General features: G+C 55.6%; 1 protein-coding gene across 1 annotated transcript in view; it reads left to right on the forward strand.

Moving 5' to 3' along the window:
* DNAH17 (dynein axonemal heavy chain 17) overlaps positions 1–23,084 on the forward strand; it is a 109,466-nt gene that overhangs the window by 37,073 nt on the left and 49,309 nt on the right. The window contains exons 24-43 of the mRNA XM_060082475.1: positions 504–656; positions 3,626–3,874; positions 5,564–5,686; positions 6,595–6,942; positions 7,042–7,133; positions 7,530–7,656; positions 8,405–8,557; positions 9,901–10,026; positions 10,168–10,275; positions 10,993–11,124; positions 11,454–11,614; positions 12,225–12,381; positions 13,474–13,578; positions 15,190–15,347; positions 15,813–15,951; positions 16,135–16,362; positions 16,790–16,927; positions 17,791–17,923; positions 19,482–19,609; positions 20,322–20,470. Coding sequence (XP_059938458.1) covers positions 504–656; positions 3,626–3,874; positions 5,564–5,686; positions 6,595–6,942; positions 7,042–7,133; positions 7,530–7,656; positions 8,405–8,557; positions 9,901–10,026; positions 10,168–10,275; positions 10,993–11,124; positions 11,454–11,614; positions 12,225–12,381; positions 13,474–13,578; positions 15,190–15,347; positions 15,813–15,951; positions 16,135–16,362; positions 16,790–16,927; positions 17,791–17,923; positions 19,482–19,609; positions 20,322–20,470 — 3,107 coding nt within the window. The remainder of the gene's footprint in view (positions 1–503; positions 657–3,625; positions 3,875–5,563; positions 5,687–6,594; positions 6,943–7,041; positions 7,134–7,529; positions 7,657–8,404; positions 8,558–9,900; positions 10,027–10,167; positions 10,276–10,992; positions 11,125–11,453; positions 11,615–12,224; positions 12,382–13,473; positions 13,579–15,189; positions 15,348–15,812; positions 15,952–16,134; positions 16,363–16,789; positions 16,928–17,790; positions 17,924–19,481; positions 19,610–20,321; positions 20,471–23,084) is intronic.

Genomic DNA, 23,084 nt, shown 5'->3' on the forward strand with positions numbered 1-23,084 from the left:
CACACCAAAGCTTTCGCAGCTGCCCGCACTTAATATCCTACGAGCCTCACAAACCCACCCTGCGGCTCAGCCCCCCATGTGGCTCAGGACGAATCTTTTTTTCCTCCTCAATGCTTATCTAGATTTTTCTAGTTTTCAAAGCAATCAAGCATTACTTATATACATTTTAATACAATACAAATATATACAGTGAGAGAATGGGGGAGATTCTGGGAAGTCAGAAAATGTTAGGAGGAAGTCTGGCGTTCATGCAACGTCCATTAAGAGTCAGTCCTCACACCTGAGCTCGCCGAGATGACCCACCCTCCCATCAGAGGAGAAGCTGGGGGCGGGCCGGGAGGCAGCTGCCCTCCCAGCTGGAAAGTTTGCCGCCACCCTGTGTGCATGGTATTGGCTCTGGCAGCGTGCTTGTGGCTCTGGGCTTCACGGGGACGTGGCGGGGGAGACGGGGAAGGCTCCCCCGAGTCCCGGCACCCTGTTCACCGGCTTCTACGTGCCCCCAGCAACAAAAGAGCCTCGCGGCCATGGAGGGCGTCATGGAAGCTCTATGCAAATCCGGGAGCCTGTTCGAGGTCACAGTCCCAGACTACAAGCAACTCAAGGCTTGTCACAAAGAGGTCCGCCAGCTGAAGGAGCTCTGGGACATGATCACCATGGTGAGGGGGGCGCCAAGCCTCGGGGTGGGATTGGGGGGCGCTCCACGGGCAGCATCCCAGCACCAAGAGGGAGCGCTCCCGTTATCCTTCCGTAACAGCCACCTCTGATGGTTGATGGAGGCAAAAAGAAGAGTAGGAAGCTCACTGCTCCTGGTATCAAGGCTGTGTGTCCGCAGCAGATGTGCACGTGCTCACTCCCCAGTCTCACCTCTTGGCTCCTGTATTTCCAGAGATATTTTAGCTTCTCTCTCTTTTTATTTTTTATTTCATTTTATCTTGTGTTGGAGTATAGTCAATCAAGTGTTGTGTTAGTTGTGTTAGTTTCAGGTGTACAGCAAAGTGGTCCAATTATACACATACATGTATCTATTCTTTTTCATATTCTTTTCCCATTTATCACAGAGTATGGAGAGGAGTCCCCTGTGCTAGACAGTAGCTCCTTGTTGGTTATCTTTTTTTTTTTTTTTATAGATAATGGCTTAATTTTATTTTTTTAATTTTTTTTTTTGGCCATGCCGCAAGGCATGCAGGATCTTAGTTCCCCAACCAGGGATCGAACCCGTGCCCCCTGTAGTGGAAGCACAGAGTCCCAACCACTGGACCGCCAGGGAAGTCCCTGGTTATCTTTTGTTTTTTTTTTTTTTTTAGAGAAATTAAAGTATTTATTCCATATACAATTCAGGTTTTTTTTTAACTTTTTTTTTATATTGGAGTATAGCCGATTAACAATGTGATGGTTTCAGATACGCAGCAAAGCGACTCAGCCATACATATACATGTATCCATTTAATTTGTTTTGTTAATATGTTTATTTATTTATTTTTGGCTGCTTTGGATCTTTGTTGCTCTGCGCGGGCTTTCTCTAGTTGCGGCGAGCGGGGGCTACTCTTTGTTACGGTGCGCAGGCTTCTCATTGCGGTGGCTTCTCTTGTTGCGGAGCACGGGCTCTAGGCGCGCGGGCTTCAGTATTCGCGGCACTTGGGCTCAGTAGTCGTGCCTCTCGGGCTCTAGAGCGCAGGCTCAGTAGTTGTGGCACATGGGCTTAGTTGCTCCGCAGCATTTGGAATCTTCCCGGACCAGGGCTCGAACCCATGTCCCCTGCATTGGCAGGCAGATTCTTAACCACTGCGCCACCAGGGAAGTCCCTACACATATCCATTTTAAATACAGCAGTGTGTACCTGTCAATCCCAAACTCCCAATCTGTCCCTCCCTGCTCTTTCCCCCTGGTGACCATAAGTTCGCTCTCTGAGTGTGTTAGCTCTTCTCTCTTGTGCTCTTGAACGAACTTCAGAGTCTCTGACAAATCCTCCTCCCTCCAAAAGAAAACCCTTACGACTGTAGCTAGAGTTAAATCTACTCCATGAGCTAATCCGGGGAGAATTCCCCTCTTGAGAACCATATTCACTGTCCCCACCCAGGAGCAGGCTCTGTCTTGTCAGTTATCTTATTTTTTTTTTATTACATCATAGTAAAATGCTGTAAATGTCTTCATCCTGACCATGCTGAATCTACCTATTTCTCACAGAGAGGCGGAAAAAAATCTTTGGAGCCCCAGGCTACCTCACAACCACCCCCAAAGAGAGAGAACCCATCGATGCCTCTCGATGTTTTATTTTTTTCGCAGTTCACTGAATTCAAGTCTCTTTGTGCATGAACGACATTACTGAACAGTCGGTGAAGTCAGAGCAGGATGCTGCACTTTCCCTCGATAAACAACACTTAGCACAGACTCAAGAATACAGGTTACTTTTCCCAGGAGATAACGATAAGCATTTCTGGTCAGGGTGTTGCAAGAAAATTTCTCCAAAACAAACTAGCCGGAACAATTTTATGATAACAGGATACAGAGCAGCTTAAACCCACCAGAAAGGGCCATCAATTCCTGTGGGGATTAAGGTTTCGAGTCTTGGGATCTGCAAGGTAAATCTCTTGTAAACACCCCAGTTGTTTGTCTTTATCTGACACGGATGTCTGTCAAGACCGCATCTTTCCACCCCAAGCCTGTCTCAGCAACTTCTGACCCCCTCCAGGACCGGCCCGTCCAGCTTCACAGCTGTTCTCAGCCTACCCTGAATTAAAGACTGTGGCTTCACAGGGTTCTGTCTCCACTCTTGGTAGGGTTGTCCCCCAGTAGTGCCTGTGCCTTGTTTCATCCTGTCGTGAGTGAAACATCTTCTAGTGTTTTTTTTTGTTTTGTTTTGTTTTTGGGGTACGCAGGCCTCTCACTGTTGTGGCCTCTCCCGTTGCGGAGCACAGGCTCCGGATGTGCAGGCTCAGCGGCCATGGCTCACGGGCCCAGCCGCTCTGCGGCATGTGGGATATTCCCGGACTGGGGCACGAACCCGTGTCCCCTACATCAGCAGGCGGACTCTCAACCACTGCGCCACCAGGGAAGCCCTCTTCTGATGCTTTTAATCAGTCAGTATCAGCTAGGTTACTGTGCAGTGACACACAGCCCTAAAAAAAAAAAACCCCAAAACTGTGTGTAGTTAACCACAGACATGTATTTCTCGTTCACGCAAAGTCCACACTCCAGTTCCAAGCAACCCTTGGGCAGCTCAATGCACGCATCCACCATTGCCAAGGCAGACGGAGGGAACTGTGGGTCAGGCGTTGGCAACCCAGTGCTTCTGCCCCCAAGTGTCGGGCATCACCCACATTCCATTGGTCGAGGCAACTTACGTGGCTGCACCAAGAAGTGGGACAGAACTAGATCCTGGTGAGCAGTGACAGGGCCCACGTTTTGCCAAAATATCTCGTAACTGCTGACTTTTAAGTTGAATCTTTCATGATAGAACTGGGTTGTTGTTGTTTTTTTTCCCCTGGTATCCACCCACTTTACCAAGCTCTGTCACTAGTTCTCAAGACTCATTGGATTTTGCTCCCTGAGAGCAATGGCAGGAAGGTGGCACAGGTGCCTTCCTGAACTGTCCCCAGTAAAGGAGACAGTGAGAGTTTCCATCTCAGGTCAACAGCAGCATCGGTGACTGGAAGACCACCAAGTGGAGGAACATCAACGTCGAGCAGATGGACATAGACTGTCAGAAGTTCGCCAAGGATGTGAGGTCCCTGGACAAGGAGATGAAGGGCTGGGATGCCTTCGTGGGGCTGGACAACACCGTGAAGAACATGATCACGTCCCTGCGCGCCGTGAGTGAGCTGCAGAACCCCGCCATCCGGAGCCGCCACTGGCAGCAGCTCATGCAGGCCACCCAGGTACCGCGCGTCAGGGGAGGAGGCCCTGCTCCTTGGGAACTCGCTACAGGATGGGCGGGGCTGATGCTGAGAAAGCCGGCGTTGAGCATGCTCGGGCTCTGCGCTCAGAGGGGCCCCGCTCTGGGTTGGATGCTCTACTGTCACCACGTTGAAGTCCTTAATAATTTTCTAACGAGGGACCCCATCATTTTCATTTGCACCAGCCCCCTCAAATTATGCAGCCAGTTCTGGTTGTAAGGTGAATGTCCCTGGGGCTCAGGAAGTTTGGGGTGGAGGAATAGCTCCCCAAGTCCCCCATGCACCACAGGAGCACAGAGTCCTAGCGCCCAAATTTTCCCAGGGATATTCCCCAGTGGGGGGTCACTGGCCTTGACACTCACAGAAGGCAGATAGGAACATCCCCACTGTCAGCAAACATTGAACAAAACTCTGTGGAACGGCTGCTCTGCAGAGGCCCCACGTAGATGCCAAGGATGCAGAGAGACGGAACACGGGCCCTGCTCTCAGGGAAGCAGAGGAAGAAAGAACAGCGTGGGCCACGGTGTTTGGGATGCCGAGTGGGATGTTCAGGGGTGGTTCTAGGGGCATCGAGTAGGCAGTCACCTCCATGGCGAGGGAAGGGCAGGAACGGCTTCAGGGACACACGGGATGTGGCCTGGGCCTTGGTGGGGAGAAACAGACGAGCAGAAGGGTTATCCTGAGTGCTGAGACCACTGGCCAGCAGGCTCGTGTACCCCATCCAAGGCCTGGGAGAGACCCCCGGGCAGTGATCAACAAGCAACTAAAACGTCCCAGGAACTGGGCATCACCGAGGACTGTTGAGACCCAGGCAGGTATTTTTCCAGCCATGATTGAGAGACGCTCGATTCCATCACTTGATTAAACCAGTTTCCATGGCAGGCTTGGAATCGGGGCCTGGAAATGTCTGTCTATGTGACAGCGAGAAGGATTTGAGGACTGGGTGACACCATGAAAATACCTGGTATTGTTACTGGAGTAATAGTACCCGTGACTTGGCCACAACTGTCACTAACACGGCAGCTTCCTGAGGTTGGTGGATCAGGTCCTGCGACTGCTGTAACAAAGCCCCACACCATGGGGGGCTTAAAACCACAGAAGTGTACTCTTCCCTGGCTCTGGAGGCCAAAACGCTGAAATCAAGGTGTCGGCAGGACCGTGATCCCTCTGGCAGTCTACGCGAGGGCCCTTCCCTGCCTCTTCTAGCTTCCGGTGGCCCCAGGCGATCCTTGGCTTGTGGCCGCATCCCTCCAATCCCTGACTCAGTGGTCACGTGGGCTCTTCTGCATTTCACATCTCCCTCCCCTTTCTCTGATGAAAACACCTGTCATCAGATTTAGGTTCCGTGCAGTTGATCCAGGACGATTTCATCTCAAGATCCTTAACAGCTGCAAAGACTCTATTTCCAAATAAGGTCACATTGTGAGGTCCAGGTGGACATGAATTTGGGGGGGACACTACTCAATCCCCTATCAGTGGACTCTGCTGTTACCAGTTTTACAGGGAGGAGAGGCGAGGCCTGGAGAAGTGACTGCCCAAGTCACGGAGCTTCCAATGCCCCCGCCATGGCCTGGGTTCCTCCCTCCCCTGCCTCTCCATGAAGGACAAAGCTGTCCCTCAACTGGAGAACATGTGACCTTACGTGGAATGTGCCTATTTTTTTTCCCGTAGGTGAAATTTGAAATGTCAGATGAGACCACCCTGGCGGATTTACTCCAGCTGAACCTACATAAATACGAGGACGAGGTCCAAAACATCGTAGACAAGGCTGTGAAAGAGTCCGGCATGGAAAAGGTATCCTTTGTTGACAGCAGAGTGCGTTTTGTAGGGGATGATTCTGAACCCGATCCACCTGCCTGACCCTGCTGAACTCTCCTCTCCTACGAAGCCCCCTCATTTGTGGTCCATCCTGCCTCTGCCTTCTGAGAAGCTGAAGGGGGGGAGGGGGCAGGAGGGCTGGCGATCAGCCAGTACCTGGGGCAGTTCCAGGACACAGGGAAACTCTGGATGACTCCTTTGCAATTCAGACCTCTCTCCTCCCCTGTTTTTTGAGTTTGAATTGTCACATTTTGGCTTTCTTTTTTTAAACAGACTTATTGAGCTCTAAATCACATACCATACCATTCACCCATTTAAAGTGTACAATTCAATGGCTTTTAGCATATTTACAGATATGTGCAACCATCACATATTAGGATTAGTCAATTTTAGAACATTTTCATCTCCTCAAAAAGCAATGAAACCCAGATGCTTTAGCTATGACCCCCCCATCTTCTCATACCCCCCACCCCAGCTCTAAGCAACCACTAACCCACTTTCTGTTTCTGTAGGTTTGCCTTTTCTGGACATTTCATATAAATGGAAACATATAATATGTGGGCTTCAGTGTCTGGCTTCTTTCACTAAGCATGTTTTCAAGTTTCCTTAATGTTGTAGCGTGTGCCTGTGCTTCATTCTTTTGTATGGCCAAATAATATTTCATTATATGAATACACCACATTTTGTTGATCTGTTCATCCATTGAGGGACATTTGGGTTGTTTCCATCTGTTGGCCATTGTAAATAACATTGGCATGAACATTTTGGCTTTCTGAAAAGCCCCTCCTTTCTGAAGGGCTTCCTTCCATGTTCTAGGAAATTCTGGGTCCTTTTCAGCCCCTCATACCAGACACTTGCTGACCCGATTTCTGTTCCCCCAAAAGGTGCTGAAAGCCCTAGATAGTACCTGGTCCACCATGGAGTTTGAGCACGAGCAGCACCCGCGGACAGGCACCATGATGCTCAAGTCGGATGAGGTGCTGGTGGAGACGCTGGAGGACAGCCAGGTGCAGCTGCAGAACCTGATGATGTCCAAGTACCTGTCCCACTTCCTGAAGGAGGTGACGAGCTGGCAGCAGAAGCTGTCCACAGCGGACTCGGTCATCTCCATCTGGTTCGAGGTCCAGAGAACCTGGAGCCACCTGGAGAGCATCTTCATTGGTTCCGAAGACATCCGCGCCCAGCTGCCGGAGGACTCCAAACACTTTGATGACATCGACCAGGAGTTCAAGGTGAGCACAGCTCTCTCGCTTCTGCCTGGGCAGTTTCAAAAATGGCTCCGTTGGAGAAAACGGGCTCCTGATGCCATGGCGGTCCCTTTCTCTTCCCAGGCCTTGATGGAGGAGGCAGTGAAAACACCCAACGTGGTTGAAGCCACCAACAAACCTGGTCTCTATAACAAACTTGAGAACCTGAAGAAGAGGTGGGTCCCACACTGTCCAGGGGAGGGGCTTCACTGTGGCAGAAACCCGAGTCATGCGCCCCTTGTTGGCCAGGACGGGGAAAGCCCCAGGTTGTGGGTTAACACATCCCCTTCTTCAGAGTGCAAGCTCTCAGGCCACATCCTGCCACGCCGGCCACAGAGCAGGCCTTCAGCCTCAGGAGAAGCATTGACTGCAGAGATTAAACTATACCCCATCATACCTGGGGACACCCACCAGGTCAGGGGCTAGCAGAGAACAGGTGTGGAAGATTTGAATCAAACTGGAGCTGTGAACAGCCTGGGCGTCTCCGGGGCTGTCCGTCTAGCGCGTGGAAGGGTGGGCTGGAAAATACCCTCTACCGAGCAGGACTCAGCAGCCTTGTTTCCTCCCCCAAGGTTGGCCGTGTGTGAAAAGGCCTTGGCCGACTATTTAGAGACAAAAAGACTGGCTTTCCCAAGGTTCTACTTTGTCTCCTCAGCCGACCTCCTGGACATTCTCTCCAATGGAAATGACCCCGTGGAGGTAGGTGGGCCCCTGGCATTGTGAAGAGAGGCCGACCTCAGGTGCGGCCTCCAGGCTCCAGGCAGGTCCCTGCTTGGCTCCATGTCCAGGTGGCCCTGGGATGTTGGAGGAGTGTCCACAGGTGTCCCCGTGGCACCTCCACGAGGTCATCCACACCTGAAACCACCCAGGGGCTGGGCCATGATAGAAAGACCCGGGACTGGTCTCAGACCCTGCGCTTCCCTCCCCGAGCCTCATCAGCATCCTCTGGAAAATGGGTGAGATGCCCGTTTCTTAGAGACACGCCCGCTCATCCTAATACATCCCAGGCGCCAGGAAGAAAAGGTCCCTTGAGGTTCCTCTTCTAAAAGAAAGGAGGGTTAGCTACCCCGGCGAAGGGAAGTGACTGTATCTTATTTTAAATCATGAAGTTCCAGACGCACGAGAAGGTAGCCACAGGGTGGCCCACAATTTAGGTTCTGAGCGTCTGACCTAGGGACGCAGGTCCCATGCCCGGGACAGAACCTTCTCAAGGAAAAGAAATCTTCAGGAACAGACATTCGGAAGGGTCCGCCTGAGAGCAGTTTTTGCCATTTGTTGGCTAAGTGCGTTCAGTCAACATCCCAGAGGCGGGGGTGGGGGGGTTGGGGGGAGTATAAGCCAAAAAAAAAAAGATGCTTAAAACCACCCGAGGAAGACCCAGGCTTCGTGTCTCCCACCTTTGCACCCCTTGGCTGCAAAATCTGGTGATCCCCCCCGCCCAATCCAGGTGAGCCGCCACCTGTCCAAGCTCTTTGACAGCCTGTGTAAACTGAAGTTCCGCCTCGACGCCGACGGGAAGCCGCTCAGGTTTGGCCTGGGCATGTACAGCAAAGAGGACGAGTACGTGGACTTTGACCGGGAATGTGACCTCTTGGGGCAGGTGCGTGCGTGTGCGGATGGACACCCCCGCCCCAGCCCAGGACAACAGTGCAGCGTGTATAGGGCTACACGGCCTCAGACAGGCTGTCACCCCCAGCCTGGGACCACCCCTCTCTCCTCTTCCCTCTGCCTCTCAGAACAAATGCTTAAGCGGCTTCTCTATAGAATTTCCAGCACAGCCTTACCCACACAGTATGAGGTGCATTGTGAGGAAAAAAAAAGAAGAGAAAGGAGGGGAGGGAGGGGGAGAAAAGGTGTATTAATGCCATTGAGTCTTTATTATTTTATTTATTATTATTAATGCCAAGGGGTTAGTGTTAGCGGCACCCGCCCCCCGCTTTGAAGGGGGCCACACACACCTGAACCAACCAGTTCTCATCCCTGCTCAGCATAAGGGGCTTTACTGCTTTGATTTAGCAGAGGGGTCCCTTTACCTTGGGCAGCCCGGCCCCCTTTCCAGCTTTCCCCCACCGCAGGTGGCTGCTCCCTTCTGCTGACAGCAAGCTTCCTGGCTGCCTTCCACACCCCCCGTCCCCCAATCTCTTTGCCCAAGTATTGATCAAGCCTCCCAATCAATCTTGACATTAGACTAAGCAAAATGTAATTCAGAGGTAAGTCAGCTTGGGGGGTAAAAATCTCACGCAAGAAAACCCGAGCTCCCACAACGTGAATTCGGAGAACCTGGCCAGATGGGGTTGGCGGGCCGGTGGCAGGATCCAGTCCTCAGTTTGTTCAGATGCTTCCCACACGTAACTGCTTACAGACATAAGCACGTACTACAGCGAGCTCTGCCTGCACTGTCTTTGTAGTTTAAAAGAAAAATCAACCCAATTATCTCATTTGGGTATTTTCCCCCCAGTTGCAGTTAGCTGAAGTTTTGTATTTTAAGATAACACACAAGGCTCGTCAGCAGGTTTGTCCACATGACAATCTAAGACCCTGAGATGATGCACCTGGGGAGCTAGTGGGGGCTCCCCTAGTAAGGGACACGGGGCAGCGGGGCTGGGAGACAGGCCCCGCGTCTCTGCACATCAGCACCACTTCATAGGGTCAGACATAGACTATCTTCTCCTCTTGATTTTTCTCTGGTTTCCCCTCCCTTCTCTGTGTAGAAACAGTTAATGTACACGAATGCCCAATGCAACTAGTTTTGCGGGTACAGCTGGGCTTGCTGACCACATTTTTCAAGCTGGTCATTCTTACTGCTCTGAAAACCTGGCTATTTCTACCCCTGGGATGATGAGGAGGATGATGACAAATGGTCATTTAATTTTTAAATGACAAAGCAAGCCATCAGAATGAGCTGTGCTCACCCCTCTCTGGTCCCTGTGGCTCCGTCCCCAGGTGGAGGTCTGGCTGAACCGGGTGTTGGACAGGATGTGCGCCACACTCCGCCACAAGATCCCGGAAGCCGTGGTGACCTACGAGGAGAAGCCAAGGGAGCAGTGGATCTTTGACTACCCTGCCCAGGTCTGAGGCTGGGTGAACGGAGCTCACCTGTCCTGGGTTAGCCACAGTGGGTAGAGAATAGCCACCTTACTGATGTGAACTCTTCTGTCACACTGAACGATGCTCACGTTGGCGGGGGGCCGGGGGCCGCTCTGTTTTCAGGTTGCGCTCTCATGCACCCAGATCTGGTGGACAACCGAGGTGGGCCTGGCGTTTGCCAGGCTGGAGGAAGGCTACGAAAACGCCATCAAAGATTACAACAAGAAACAGGTGTGTGCCCCCATCCCATGTCCATCCAAAGCTTCTTGCTCTGAGGTGCCCCCTTGTGCCACTGCCATTTCTGTGGGTCAAAAGCAACCAAGTACTGGCACCCCCCAACATCCTTCTGCCTGAGAGTAACTGCTTTAGACGTACATGACTTTAATTCTCTCATTTTTAAATTAATTAATTTATTTATTTTTGGCTGTGTTGGGTCTTCGTTTCTGTGCGAGGGCTTTCTCTAGTTGCAGCAAGTGGGGGCCACTTTTGATTCAACTTTTTAAAAGATTCTTAGTTAGAAATTTAGAAACTAAAGGTAACTTTTAAAATAAAAGCAAAAGCAACCAAAAACCCCACCACCCATATATAACCCCGTCAACAAATTCTTATCTAACATTCTAATCTTTTCGTGTGCATATAATCGATTCCTAGGCAAAGATACATAAACTGTCCACACAGCTTTAAAATCCTGGTTTTACATAACTTCCACCATCTTTCACGGCATCCGATCTTCTTCTACACCATTTGTAGTGGCTCCTTGATATTCCGTGTGGGGACCTGTTCCCCAGCGTTCCCCACCCCCAGTTGGGGGACAGTGAGAGCTTCTTTCTGTGTCTCGTTGTTGTGAACAAGAGCACGGGGGTCTTCCCTACCCAACCGTGGGGGACCCCCCAGCCCGGAGTGCGCCCCGCAATCGGTGTCCCAGCCGAGGCGCCTTCTCTCCCGCAGATCAGTCAGCTGAATGCACTCATTACCCTGCTCATCGGAAACCTCAGCGCCGGGGACAGGGTGAAGGTCACGACCATCTGTACCATCGACGTCCACGCCCGGGACGTGGTCGCCAAGATGATCACTGCCAAGGCACGGGCGCCGGGAAGGGCCGGGAACCCCGCGGGGGGCTGGTGCCTGGGACCCCAGCGCACGTCCCCATCCCAGTTATCGCTGCTTCCTCCTGGGTTGAGGGAGGCGGGCGACATGACTCCAGGTAGCGGCTACCGCCTCCTGCATCCCTTCTCTCAGCCCTGGTAAGCAACTGGCCAAGTAGCCCAATCAGGGGTGCCCACGGTTCAGTGAGACTCAGTGGCGCACGGAGTTAGGCTTGACGTGGGCACCACGGGAGGGGCTGGAAGCCGGGGAGTACCCCCAGGGCAGGGGCCAGCAGGAGGCACACCGGCCTGCCCCTCCCGCAGGTGGAGAGCGCCCAGGCCTTCACCTGGCAGTCCCAGCTGCGGCACCGCTGGGATGAGGAGAAGAAGCACTGCTTTGCCAACATCTGCGATGCCCAGATCCAGTACTCGTACGAGTACCTGGGCAACACTCCACGGCTGGTCATCACCCCGCTCACCGACAGGTGAGGACGCACCGGCCACCTTCCTTCCTGGCCCTGAGCAGTGCAGCGGGGGTCTCACACTGTTCTCTGGGCCCTTCCCCGTGAGTCCTCGCGCTGTCAGACCCGAACGTGCCCTGCCTAGGCTGACGGGTCCGGGCATTTGGGTCAGATTCAGTCCTGCTACCGGCCAGGCACCCAGACTCGGGGGCCATGATCTTATTCCCTCCCTCCGACACTGGCTGTATGGCCTTGGGGGTGTTGCTCAGCCTGTCTGAGGACCTGCGCAGTGGGGACATTACTTTATAAATCCTCAGCAGCTCGTTGAGGGTCAAGCGAGTCATTTAACAGCAAAAAGCACTCAGACCAGCAGCTGCTCAGAGCGAACCGTCAGTGCCTGTGAAGTGACTGTTAGGTTAGGCAGGGAGCCCTCCTCTAACGCCCTGGTGGGTACAGCCCCCACGTGGCATCCGGCCCGGCAAGACGGTGTCTGCTCTTTGGTGACATCACAAGTGCTTCCCACCGGCTCCCTTTGGTGCCTCCTTGGGGCTTGGGGGGTGTCACTGAACCACAGTGAAAGAAAGCGGGCGGCTGTGGGGTTGCCGCCCGCGAGGTGATCGGAGGTCCTTTGCAGGTGCTATATAACCTTGACCCAGTCCCTCCACCTGATCATGGGCGGAGCCCCCTCTGGCCCCGCCGGAACTGGCAAGACAGAGACAACCAAGGACCTGGGCAGAGCCCTGGGCACCATGGTCTACGTCTTCAACTGCTCCAAGCAGATGGACTACAAGGTACGCATCCCAGGCCCAGGGGGGCCTGAAGTCCCCAGGGAGGACCACCCACGGCCCCTCCCTCAGAAGGCACAGCCTCCTCGCCCCAAGTGAGCTCTAGATGTGTGGACACTGCAGGCCGGACCCAGGCAGGAGGCACCAGCTCCCCAGTTTGCTGACGGCGTCCACCAGACGGACAGACTGAGTAGTGGTGCCCCCACTGGCGGCCTTGGCCCTCCTGGGAGGCTGGGCCTCTGCAGCATGACCAGCGTGTCTGGTAGAGGCTCTCAGGGTGGGCACAAGCATCCCCAAACGTCATGCTTCCCCCGGGGAGGTAACCCCTCCCAACCTACATTCCAAGCTTGTCCCCGGCAATTGGGGGCACCAGACAGAGTGAGCACCTTTGAGAGCTTGGGGGGCGGGGTAGCATGAGGGGCGGGTATAGGGTAGGGGCCGCATCCTAGCGGTCACTGGACACTTTGCAGTACAGCCACAGCTCTCAAAGGGCCTGGAAGAGAGGTGACCGTGGAAGTCAGGTCAAAGCAGCCCCTGGGGGTCGGGGGGACACTGAGATCAGGAGCTCAGGCCTGCAGGGAGCCTCCCTGCCCCACCCCCATCGGAGCCCCACAGTCCAGGGGACCCCATCTTGAGGCTGAGGGTGGGGACAGCTGCCCCTTCTGACTCAAGGCCACAGCCCACACTGGCCTTCTGGGTTTTAGTAAAGTGAAATCTGAAGCTGGTTCCTCCCAGAAGGAATCCTGTATATAAACGTTGAAGAATCATCCTGATTATCCAGCTGGGGCCTGCCGTCCATCCCCCTACCTTAGAGGGAAGCCCCCTCTCTTGTGTGCTGGTGCAAAATGCAAGGGCTGAACTTTACACAAACTCACTTATCTGAGCCCAGGCAAAGCCCCCATGCCAAGGAGGGTCTGGGCTCTTCCTGGCACCCAGCCCCGGGCAGGATTAACCCTCCCAGGGAGAGAACGTCCTGCCTCTCGCCTTCTGAGGGCCCCAAAGTTCCCAAGCCGGACCCTCAGCCAGGGGGCTGATAGGGCAGGTAGGGGCTCCCGGCAGGGCTCTCCACATGTGCTTCTCCCATCTCACCCTTTCTAGTCCTGTGGCAATATCTACAAGGGCCTGGCCCAGACTGGAGCCTGGGGCTGCTTCGATGAGTTTAATCGAATCTCCGTGGAGGTCTTGTCTGTGATCGCCGTACAGGTAGGGCCCGCGTGGTCTCTGGGTCACGTACGGGAACTCACTGCCCTGACGGCTTGGGGCTCGTCAGCTTTCCTGTAGGCTCAGGTCAGCCTCACTGAGTTGGGGATGTGGCACAAAGGTGAGCGGGACCCCAGCCCTGTCCTTCAGGGGCCCACAGTCTGGTGGGGCCCACAGAAGGGAAACAGTAAGGATCAGGCCCAGTGTCACATATGTAACTGAATACAGACGAGGAGATAATCAGTTTTGCCTAGGGGACCAGGACAGAGGGCTTTGTCTCAATTACCAATGGAGCTGGGCATTGGAGGATGTCTAGGAGTTTATCAGTTAGACAAGGGCGCTGGGAGGGAGAGAAGGAGGAAATGAGCCTGAGTAGTTTGGGAACACCCATGACAGAGTGCAGGACTGCCTAGTTCTGGGCTTTATTTGAACTCTCTGTGCCTTCATCTTCTAATCTGTAGAATGGGTTTGCTGGCAGGATTAGGGGTGAGTTCAGGTAGCTGGCCTCCTCCACTGTTGTTTCCCCACCTCAGCATAGACATGGAACTATCCCCAAGCCCTGGGGCTGGAGGCCAGTACGGCAAAGAGAGGACGAGGGCAACCAGCGCCCCCTGGACCCATGGGCAATGCTGACGGCTGCCTTGGGGACCCCTGCCCCCAAAGTTAGTGCACAGACCCCAGGATAATTACGTAGAGCTCTGTTGACTCAGATGGAGGAGCAGGAACTGGAACGGAACATTAGGAGAGGCTCCATGTGGAGGGGAGGGGTCCCACCGCCAGCCCCTGCCCTGCTGGGTTGTGAGCCGCAGGCTGCAGACCAGTCTGGGAGGAAAGTCCTGGACAACTAGGCGTGCGCTTTGCTCCAAAGCCCCAGGCTCCTAGGTCAGGGCTTAAACTGTGGCTGCAGGGCGCCCTCCAGTGGTGACATGGAGGTTTGCAGCTGCTCAGCACCACCGAGGGTCAAAGGCAGCATATGGTCCCTGAATTCAGATTTCACCTGGGGCTGACTTTCTGATGTGGGGATGGCTACCAATCAGCCCTCCCACGGGTCACACTGCCTGAGCAGGAACGGGACACACAGAACAGCTAGGGGGTGGAACGCCACTCAGTAATATCAAGGAACAGCCACAACCTGGAGGAATCCCCAGGGCATCTCGCTGAGTGACCAAAGCCCGTCTCAGATGACACACTGTACCATCCCGCTTACTAACGTTTATGAAAGACAGAATCACAGAAACGGGAGCGGATGAGTGGCTGCAGGGGGTCAGGGGAGGGCAGGCTGGGAGAACGGTGGGGGTGGCTATAGAGGGTGACAACACCTGAGGTCACAGAGATGTCCCATCATCTCCACGTTGCTGTCCTGGTGGTGATGCTGTACTACGGTCACCCTTGGGGGGTGCCGGGGAGGGGCCCATGGGATCCCCTCCACCTTCGTTCTTACAACTGCATGTGAATCTACAGTTGTATCAAAGTTTAAGGTTTAATTTTAAAAAAGAAAAATCAGGAAGGTCCTCTGCAAATTCACAGCCACACGCTTTAGCACAAACGAAGTTCTGTCCAGCCTGTCGAAGGTGGTCATTCCCACGTGAATGCGTCTGTGTACCCACTGTTTAGGTAAAATGTATCCAAGATGCAATTCGGGCCAAGAAAGAAACGTTTAATTTCCTGGGAGAGATGATAAGCCTCATCCCCACTGTTGGCCTCTTCATCACCATGAACCCCGGGTACGCCGGACGTGCGGAGCTGCCCGAGAACTTAAAGGCCTTGTTCAGGTGTGTGGTGGGGGGGATGGCATGAGGAAGTGCCCAGGAGGGGGCTGCGGAGGGCAGAGGGCGAGGCCGACCAGAGTGGGCTGTGGGAGAGGAGGAGTCTGGAGACAAGGCTCGAGTGAGAGGGACCAGCCGGCCAGGGCCTCTAACACCTGAGGTGGAGGTCCCGTTTCAGGCACAACCGGCCAGTGAGGGAGCACAGGGCTCAGGTGAGTCTCAGAGGAGTTGAGTTAAAGGGATGCAGGGCCTGGAGACGCCCCTGTGCGGGGTGTAGGAGGAACAAGTGAGGCGGGAAGCAGAGCCAGGCGGCGGGAGGGGGCCTGGGAACCCGGCTCCGCGCCTAGACTCTCAGCCAGTGACACTGTGCTCCTCCTGGCAGGTGAGGTGTGCCCCGAGGTGACCAGGGGCAGGTGGGGGCATGGTTGGAAGAGGGGGAGAAGCCAAGGCAGACCCCTCTGACCCCCTCAGGCCCTGCGCCATGGTGGTCCCCGACTTTGAACTGATATGCGAGATCATGCTGGTGTCTGAGGGCTTTCTGGAGGCCCGCCTTCTGGCCAGGAAGTTCATCACGCTCTACACCTTGTGTAAAGAGCTGCTGTCAAAGCAGGTGTGTGACAGCGTCCTGGGCCCGCAGAGCTGGGGTCGGGAGGGGTTACAAACGCAGGTGGCCCGCATGCCTCCCAGGCAGCCTGGTGGAGCCTCCACACGTCCTAGCGGCAGGCTGGCCTCGGTCCCAGCACCCCCACCACCGGGGCGCTCACGCCCGCCCACCCCTGCCCTCCACTCGCAGGATCATTATGACTGGGGCCTGCGAGCCATCAAGTCTGTGCTGGTGGTGGCCGGCTCCCTGAAGAGGGGCGACCCCAGCCGAGCAGAGGACCAGGTGCTGATGAGGGCACTCAGGGACTTCAACATCCCCAAGATTGTCGCCGACGACCTGCCCGTGTTCATGGGGCTCATCGGGGACCTCTTCCCCACACTGGACGTGCCTCGGAAACGGGACCTGAATTTTGAGAAGGTGGGTACAGCCAGGGTCACACCGGTCCGGGAAGCCACACCCCGGCCTCCTTCCTGCCGAGGATGCCTATTTCCACCACACGCCGGATGGGTATCTGCCTAAGTGGCAGGTACCACACTGGGGTGGTGGTCACGTCTGCCAGCGGGTAATGGCCACACATGCACGCGTCCCTCTGCCCCGAGGAACGTCCTGAGGCCACAGGTTGCCTCTCCAGCCCCTCTTGCCATGCTGGGGGGTCGGGAGAGGAAGGGGAGGTTGCTTTGGGCAAACCCATTCCCCGCCCGGGGTTCTCAGCAGCACCCACGGCAGAGCACGTAAACATCCCCATGGGCAGAGCCGCTATTCCCTGCTGATCTCTCCGCTGGGCAGGGGGTTCCCTCGCCCTGCACGGTGGGCCCAGCGCCCCGTTCCCGCACGCCTTCCCCAGGTCATCAAGCAGAGCATCATGGAGCTCAAACTGCAGGCGGAGGAGAGCTTCGTGCTGAAGGTGGTGCAGCTGGAGGAACTGCTACAAGTCAGGCACTCGGTGTTCGTCATCGGGAACGCGGGCAGTGGCAAGTCCCAGGTACATGCCCAGCCGGGGACCCAGCCCAGTGCGTCCCGGTAGGAAGTGTGTCACGGACCGGGAAGGAAGCTGTGACGGGGGACCGGGGACGGCGGAGGAGGTGCGGAGTGGCCAGCGGACCCTGGTCCCACCGATGAGGCCCTTCTCCCAGGTCCCCCTCTCTTCCTCCTCCTTCCCCCTTGAAATCAGTCACCCCGCCTCTCTGCAGCCAACCCGCTGCCCTCCTGTCCCCCGCCCCCTACCACTGCCTGGGCACAGTGGAAAGCAGAGGGCGGCGGCCAATATGACTGATACCCATAACATCGGAAAATTCTAAACCAGCCGAGTATTCAGCTAGCCACCCACAGGATGGACTATTACGCTATTATTAAAGATCATTTCCAAAGACTATGTAACATGAGGGGCGCTCACTGCAAGTTATTTTTAGAAGGCAGAAACTGTAGGAACCAGTTTTCTAAAAAGGAATGTGTGTATATCTGTCTACACACATACCCATGGGAAACATCCTCAGATGTCCTCAGAAACCCTTTTCTCTGCAGGGGGAGGAATTACAGGTAGTTTCCTTCCTTTAATTTTTCTTTCAGCGAGCGCGTTACTTTTATCATCAGGGAACTAGCATGAACTTTACCCGGTCTGGGCACAAGCAGCCCTCCTCTGTGCACAGACGGGAACAATCGCAGGGCGTCTTCCTGGACGTTGTTTGGGGGTCGCAAAGTCACCCGCGTGTCGCCAAAGCAAAGCAGGCCCAGAGCAGGGATTCTGCCTGTGGGTCTTCAAGGGCCCTTGGAGCTCACACAAGGGCCCTAGCTCAGGGTCTGGGTGCGGGATGTGGCCCTGAATGAGCAGCCCCCGCCTCGGTGCAGGTCCTCAAGTCTCTGAACAAGACCTATCAGAACCTGCAGAGGAAGCCGGTCTCTGTGGACCTGGACCCCAAGGCCGTCACCTGTGACGAGCTCTTCGGCATCATCAACCCGGTGACCAGGGAGTGGAAAGATGGTAATGCAGGCGGCATCCCCGGCAGGGCCGAGAGGGCGAGGGCTCGGAGCAGGCGTCCCAGGCCTGGGTCCACGGCGGGCCTGCTTTGCCATGGCCGCTCGGCCGGCCTCTGTGCAGTGAGCACGTGGCTGAGCCCCCGAGGGTGGCCCTCAGCAGGTCCAGCTGTGGTGAGGGGGCCCACACGTATGCGTGGTGCACAATGATGGTGCTTGCGGAGAGCAGGAAGACCACAGAGGGGGGCTGCTTCACTCTCCTGGGCGGGAGGAACCGGGGGAGCCATGGACACCGGGGCATCAGCACACCTGCCTCAAGCAGGGCTGAGGGGAGACGGGCCCTCACCCCATGGTCCACAGGAGGAGAGTCCTGAAGTGCAGGCTGGAGCCTCGGGTGCTGGGAATGGTGTTTCTCTGGGGAAGGGCCTTGATGAGATCTGTGCTTTATATAAAAAAAAACAACAACAACTCGGGACATTGGAGAAAGGACAGGTGAGGGGCTAGGGGAGATGGGGGGCCCCAAGGGTGGTCCAGGCGGAGGAAGGGGCACTGGAGGGGTTGGAAGAGGCGGGTGTGTACTGCTTGCCAGGGGCCATCCCCACCCCCGCCCCACCCAAGCTTCCATGCATCCCCCTCCTGGGACAGGAAGCCGGGGAGGTTCTGCTCCAGTCTCCTCTCTGTGAGAGGACCCTGCCCGCCACATCCCCCTCTGCCCCTCTCCCTGCTTTTGTTTTGTGACTTGGCATCTATTTCCACACGTGTATCTTGCGTCATCACCCCCTCCACTGGGATGCTAGCTCTGTGGGGTGGGCAGGGGCTTCCGTTGTCCCCACGCCCCCTGCTCTGAGCCTGACTCTTTTTTTTCCCTGTTTTTTTTTTAATTAATTAATTTTATTTATTTTATTTTTGGTGGCGTTGAGTCTTCATTGCTGCGCACGGGCTTTCTCTAGTTGCGGCGGGTGGGGGCTACTCTCCGTTGTGGTGCGCGGGCTTCTCGTTGCGGTGGCTTCTGTTGTGGAGCATGGGCTCTAGAGCGTAGGCTCAGTAGTTGTGGTGCACGGGCTTAGTTGCTCCGCGGCATGTGGGATCCTCTCGGGCCAAGGATCGAACCCCTGTCCCCTGAATTGGCAGGCGGATTCTTATCCACTGCGCCACCAGGGAAGTCCCTGAGCCTGACTCTTTAAGACCACTCAGCAAACCTTTATTGAGTGAATGAATGAAAGAGGGAAGGGGTGAGTGAAGGGGTACAGGGCGGGGCAGTGGCCTTCCACGTAGGGCTGTTGAATCTGAGAACTGGACCAGACTTGAGGGGGATGTCGGGGGGCAGAGGCAGGGGTGGAGTCACAAAGGTGGGTCCTCGGGGTCAGGAGAAGGGCAGGAAATGAGCCAGGTCCCCTCCAGTCTGAGGGCCTCCGCTGTCCCTCTGAAGTAGGGCACTGGCCACCTCTGAGAGAGAGGCCAGTGTTGGCCCAGAGGGGACAAGAGGGGGCGAGCTTGGTCTCAGCCCCTGTGGCCCCAGCGAGAGCCGCCCAGAGCTGGACCTGACAGAGCCCCACCACCCACAGGCCTCTTCTCCACCATCATGCGGGACCTGGCCAACATTCCTCACGACGGCCCCAAGTGGATCGTCTTGGATGGGGACATAGACCCCATGTGGATCGAGTCCCTCAACACTGTCATGGATGACAACAAGGTACAAGGGACCCCTGGATCCCAGAGCTGACCCCCCAAGAAAGGCAGTAACGTGGGGGAGGGGAGCATATGGGACATGCCACATGTCTCGCCTGCCGCACTCAGCAGACAGGACCCGCTGTGCGTGGGGACTCAGGAGGGGGCCTGCCTGGAGTTCTACACAAAGCGTTATGGACGAGGGAAAGCCCCCCTCCCCCATCACAAGACGCGTTCCTCACAGGATGCAGGCCCGCGTGCACCCGGCTCACCTGCTTTTTGGCCACAGAGTGGGCAAAGGATGCAGACGTAGTGTTCCTGTCTGACTGACGCGTGGCACGATGTCGGAGGGGTAGCTAATATCTTGGAAGGCGCGGACAGCGTTGAGAATTATCTAGAAGCAGCTTAAGAAAGTGATTCTCAATTGGGTGGAGGAAGGAACCCCAGAATTCCTGGGGAGGGGTCAGGGTCATGGTTTGAAAGGCAAATTTAGCCTCAGAGTGAAGTCCTACGTCATCCACGCACGTGTGGACGCTCTCCATGGCCCTGGGGTGGGAAGGGCCCGGGGGGCTGGCATCGAGTACGGCAGGGAGACGCTGGATTAGGGAAGCTGGTTGGTGGCTGGCGGGGATACGGGGAGTGTCCCCGACCTCCTCCTCTTCTGAGATATGACCTGTGAAACCCTCAGGACGAGGGTGCTTTGGGGCTGAAACCCACAGGCCTGTGCCCCTCACTAGGTCCTCACCCTGGCCAGCAACGAGCGGATCCCCCTGAACCACACCATGCGGCTGGTGTTCGAGATCAGCCACCTGAGGACGGCCACACCGGCCACCGTCTCCAGAGCCGGCATTCTGTACATCAACCCGGCGGATCTAGGGTGGACCCCGTGAGTTGGGCTTTTGTTCTCCTGCTCCAAACTATGCAGAGAAAAAGGAGGGCGTTGGCATTTCAGAACTTCCTGTGTATGCATTCATTCATTCACTCACTCACTCGTTCATTCATACGATAAGTACCTTGTGCTGGGCCCTCCCCAGGCAGCAGCGTGGGGGCAATGAAAGGAGGTGGGACAGATGTGTGAATAAGTGATGTAATGCGTGGAGACTCTGCATCACGGCAGCTAACGAAACAGAACTTTGTACCACATGCAGGGAACTCTGAGGAGGAGGGAGGGAGGGAGGGTCTGGGCCTGTTGTGGAGACAGGAAGTCTTCCTGGAGGAGGTGGAAGTTTGGGCTGACGCCTGACAGCAGAAGGAGCTTTCTGGGTGGACAGATAGGGGAAAGCATTCCAAGTAAGAACCAACATGTAAGGGGCATCAGGGCGCAAGTGTGAGCTTCCCAGGAACTGACGGTGGTCAGGTGTTCGTGGATGGAGCGTGAAGCGCGAGGATGCTCTTGGCAGGAAGGGACTGACCCTGGACCAGCCTCCAGGGCCGGCACAGGGGCCCTTTCTGACGTGACGAGGAGAGCTCATGGCAGCAGATGACGGGTGGCCACTGGGGACAGGGGCGGAGCGATGGATGTGAGAAATGTTTGAAGGCTTGCCATTGATCCTGGAGGCATGTTTTTGTACTTGGACACATGGCTGGTAATTTATACGCCAGGACATCCTGCATGGTCTTGAGTAGAAACCCCAGTGCAACATTCTGGGACTGACAGGCTCAGGAGAAACACCTTGGCTGCATTCATTCAGTTGTCCACTTCATTCATTCATTCACTCAACCAGTGCTTTCTGCCACCTGCTGTGTGTCTGACCCTCGGATGCTCCGTGCTGGGGAAACTGGGTCTCCCGGAGAGATGTGGAGAGTGGTAAGAGATGTTGGGAGGAAGAAGAATCCTTGAAGGATTCGAGAAGGAACAGGTAGAAGGGAAACCAGGGAGGTGACACCCCACATAGCCAGGGAGGAAAAAAGCTTCAGGAGGGAAGCAGCGTCGAGAGGGTCGCGTCCGACGGTCAAGGAGCCGAGCGCAGAAAGTTGCCACTGGATTTGGCAGCTGGGAGCTCACCATTAACTCAGGAAGAACAGCTTCCTGGCGCCACAGGGGCAGAAGCCAGATGGCAATTCACGGAGGAGGAATTGAGAGGAGGCCCTGGTGATGAGGGTCTTTCTGGAAATGTCTCATAGCAGCGGGGGCGAGATGAGCAGGCATGGGTGTTTCCAGGCACAGGGAAGTGTGCCTGTGGGGAGAGGGGGGAGGTGGAGAGTTCACGCTCGGTGCGTCTGTGCATCGAGTGGGAAGTGAGACCACCATCTCCCGATGCAGCGAGGCCGGGGCTAGGCGGGTACACGAGCGCAGTGACCCTGCAGGGACAGAACCAGAACTGGCCCGACCCACAGGGGCCTGGGGGCCGCTGAGACCCAGCACCACTATGCCGCCTTGTCCAGCAACACCTGTCATCCTGCTTTGTTAGGGTCCTGTGGCCGCCATGACAAAGGACCACAAACCGGGCAGCTTCAAACAATGGAAGTTTTTTCTCTTCTGGTTCTGGAGGCCAGAAGTCTGAAATCAGGTGTTGGAAGGGCTGGTTCCTTCTGGAAGCTCTGAGGGGGAATCTCTTCTAGGGCTTCTCCCCCAGCTCCTGGTGTTGCTGGCAGTCCTTGGCTTGTAGACACGTCACCCGTCACACAGCCACATTTCTGAGTCTCACATGGTCTCCCCCTGCACATGCCCCTTCAGCCAGGAGTGGTCTTGGGGCTCCAGAGGGATAACCAAGAGAGTGGGTGGCATCCTGGGGACCAGGAGGGGACCCGGGTTTTGCTGGAGAGAAGTGGAGAGGCTGAGAGCCTGCTCAGGCCCCCCCACCCCAGAGAAAGAGCAGCCCTCCAGCAGGGGCAGCCATGACTCAAGGCAGGGGTGGCTGAGCATATCCAGGAGGGGGAGGTGAAGCAAAGCTCCGGGGCCAGAGGGGCCCCGTGGCCTCTGGGGACAGGGCAGGAGCCTGCAGGGAAGCCACTCGTCCTCCCGGGGTCTGGGTCTGGGTCTGGGTCGGCTTTTCAGATCAAAGCCAGCACGCACATTTGCATGCACTAAATGTCTCTAGCAAGGCAAAATTTAAAATTTGATATATCCGCCTTCAAGATAGAAGGCAAATGCAGCAGTCTATTTATAGATTTGCAAATTGGTCTCCATTCTGAAGACCAACTGTATTTGGAATCCAGTTCTCAGCTGCACTGTGTTTGCTTGTGGACGTAGAGTGTTTAAAGGTTTCCTCTGTTACCTAGTGAGCCCAGGGGCAACGGGGCAGAATTTTTGAGCCCTTGGTTCTCTGTTCTGCTAGGGGTGCAGTAATAGGCAGAGCTTCCAGAACGTGCGCTCACTTGCAGAAAGGCATGTCTGCTGGGGCTGCGGAGGGCAGGCAAGCTGCGTCGGGTAACGCGAGCTTCCTGCTTACGTTTTGGGCATCCTAGAAAGGACAGCTCACTGAGCTCATCAGCCCGCAAGGGAGCCGGACGCTCTTTCTGCTTTTAGCAGGCACTTGTTTAGCACTGACCGTGGACCA

This window comes from Mesoplodon densirostris, chromosome 18 (assembly GCF_025265405.1).
Source record: "Mesoplodon densirostris isolate mMesDen1 chromosome 18, mMesDen1 primary haplotype, whole genome shotgun sequence".
NCBI classification, from domain to species: Eukaryota; Metazoa; Chordata; class Mammalia; order Artiodactyla; family Ziphiidae; genus Mesoplodon; species Mesoplodon densirostris.